Raw genomic sequence first — 2,500 nt, forward strand, 5'->3', positions numbered from 1 at the left:
TAGCCTGCGAACAGTCTCTCTTTTGCTCTAAAATCGTTGGCGTTGAAACGAACGAACACTTCAAAGTGGCTGAAACTCTAACCAACGCCCGCAGTATTTTCGGCCCACAGCGTCAGCCATTGAAAGTTCAACGTACGCGTTGTTCGTTTCAACGATTCTAGAGCAAAAGAGAGACTGCCCGCAGTCTATGTGAGGTAAGGCACTTGAATTGATTTAGATTTTTACACAGTTTTGACCTAAAAACAGCACATTTAGCATGACAGTGCTCTATTAAACAGTTGCAAGCAAGCATGAAAAAAGAATAACAAAACAAAATCCCGTTGTAGCCTGTATGCTCAGTTTTAATGACGCCTGCCTTTGTTCTTCTTGTCAACAAGGAAGCCGAGACAACAAAGTCCAAGACTTTACTGAACGCCTGGAATCAATGCAGAGGCAACTTGAAAACATGTGGATGGTGATTAATTCAACGGAAGGGCAAATTTCGAACTTACCAAGAAAGGTAAGGAGATTCAGGAATGCGGCTTTACCCAGACTTGGACTTGAAGAGGAATCGATATATCAGAGGAATCCACGAATGTTCCATTTTTTTGTGCCTTGGGTGTGTGAATAACCTTTACACAACACAAGGGGAAAATAACATTTTCCCAAACTTTTCAAGATCGAACTCTTTATCAAATAGACTTCATTCAGACGCAAAGTAAATAAGAACCAGGATTTTAAATAAGTTTATCACAGCAGTTCGAAAAAGAGTCTCAGAGCATAAGAATCGAAAAGGGGCTCTGGGAAGATATCGCCGTCTGAAATATCATTTCGAAGCAAGTATTTATTTGGGGTCTTTTCTTTGCAGGACCAGCACATCGAGGACTTGATGAACGCAACTCGTCAGCAGACCAAGCGAGACACTATGGCACTGTTGACTGCGTTCAACGCATCACAAGATTCTCTTTCACAGAAAATACGAAAAGTTCAGGTCGACTTACATCAGAAGGTTAGTGTCACAAACTGTAGCTGTTTTCAACTGTGTTTTAGATGGATAAATTGCAGGATTATTACAGTGTTGCGCTTCTACAAGACGTAAACAGTGCGGCTCCTTATTACTGACTAGAACTGAGGCAAGGAAGAAAATACCAGTTCAGTTCTTAGTACCGTTTACTTAGTCACTACGCTTTGTTAGTGCATTTGTTGTCAAATCCGGTCTCAGGTTGAATCCGTTTTAACCTGATTGAATATGCACTATACCTTGTTTAAAGCAGCTATCAACCCCCCAAAAACATCACCCTTTTTAATGTTGATGTTTCGTATCATCTCATCGGTTTCTGTATTCATACACTACTCCATTCACTCTCAACATTACAACATAGTAAGGGAGCAAAGAACTGTACTATGTACTTACCTGTACTCGAACTCGTACCCTCCAGGTCAGTCCGGTTATAGTCCTGTGTTTCCACCACCACACTACAACGACACACTTTCTTTTCATTATTTACTTTTCTGTACTACGTCAATTGATATCCATGCATAATAACCAAAACTAATCCTAACCTGACCCTATTTTCCTGTAGGCTTAATTTAGGGTCCAAAAAAGTTTCTTCAATTCATCTGAGCGCGTATAATACCTAGGTAAAATGAAGATCACCAATTTAACCCAGGTAAAAGCAGACTCAACCTGAGAGCGGATTTTACCGCGGCGACACATATGTGCAGCTCTGAGCTCACTGTAATGCATACTTACAGTACTGTTCATACACATGCACACAGTCAATTGACCAAAGCCCATAGTGGATTTTCAGGGCCAATGAAACTCACACAACAGAACGAACAACAACTGTTGAGATTCCCAACTGGCCGAAGGCAAACCAGTTGGCTATTTATAAGTGCGGCCGAGAAGTTGAACAAGGGACTACCAGGAGTCAGTAGTGGTCAGGACTGGTCAAAGCGCCTTAACCAGTGGGATGTACTGCCTCCTAATTAATAGGAAATGAAACCAGTACACTGTATGGTACAAGTAACCTTGTCGCTACATATTTTCGTTTGGAACAAAAAGCGGGTAAACTGGAATACGCTGTATGTGAGCGTGGGCAAATAAAACTCTCCTCTCAATGTGATAAGAAACCTCATTGTGCATGTAACCCTTTCAACCAGACCTTTCTTTTTGGAAAACAAACCTCTAGTGCTTGACATTTTACGAAACTAACTTATTTAAATGCTGGGAAAAAATATCAAGATTAAGAAGCACGAGGACGAAAACAAACTTACAAGCATGCGCAGTTTGTCCTTAATCGAAAATTTCACTTCCGGTCGTCCTCGTTCTCGTAATCGTCGAGCATGCTTAAGGTCGCTACTGAAACGGGCGGCAATAACGTACATCTTTTGTTAGAAATAGTTAGTTGGGTTTATTTTTTTATAAAACACACAAAATCAAATCATCACTCAAACAGTTCTATTACATATTAGAAATCATTGCTTGATTTTGTCATGTACACAATTTGTAGAAAATCAT

General features: G+C 40.4%; 1 protein-coding gene across 1 annotated transcript in view; it reads left to right on the forward strand.

The window, feature by feature from the left end:
• LOC138025247 (macrophage scavenger receptor types I and II-like) overlaps positions 1 to 2,500 on the forward strand; it is a 12,580-nt gene that overhangs the window by 1,739 nt on the left and 8,341 nt on the right. The window contains exons 1-2 of the mRNA XM_068872475.1: positions 1 to 499; positions 848 to 988. The exon at positions 1 to 499 is cut by the window's left edge and continues 1,739 nt beyond it. Of these exons, the coding sequence (XP_068728576.1) occupies positions 332 to 499; positions 848 to 988 (309 nt within the window). The 5' untranslated portion in view covers positions 1 to 331. The remainder of the gene's footprint in view (positions 500 to 847; positions 989 to 2,500) is intronic.

This window comes from Montipora capricornis, chromosome 12 (genome assembly GCF_036669925.1).
Source record: "Montipora capricornis isolate CH-2021 chromosome 12, ASM3666992v2, whole genome shotgun sequence".
NCBI classification, from domain to species: Eukaryota; Metazoa; Cnidaria; class Anthozoa; order Scleractinia; family Acroporidae; genus Montipora; species Montipora capricornis.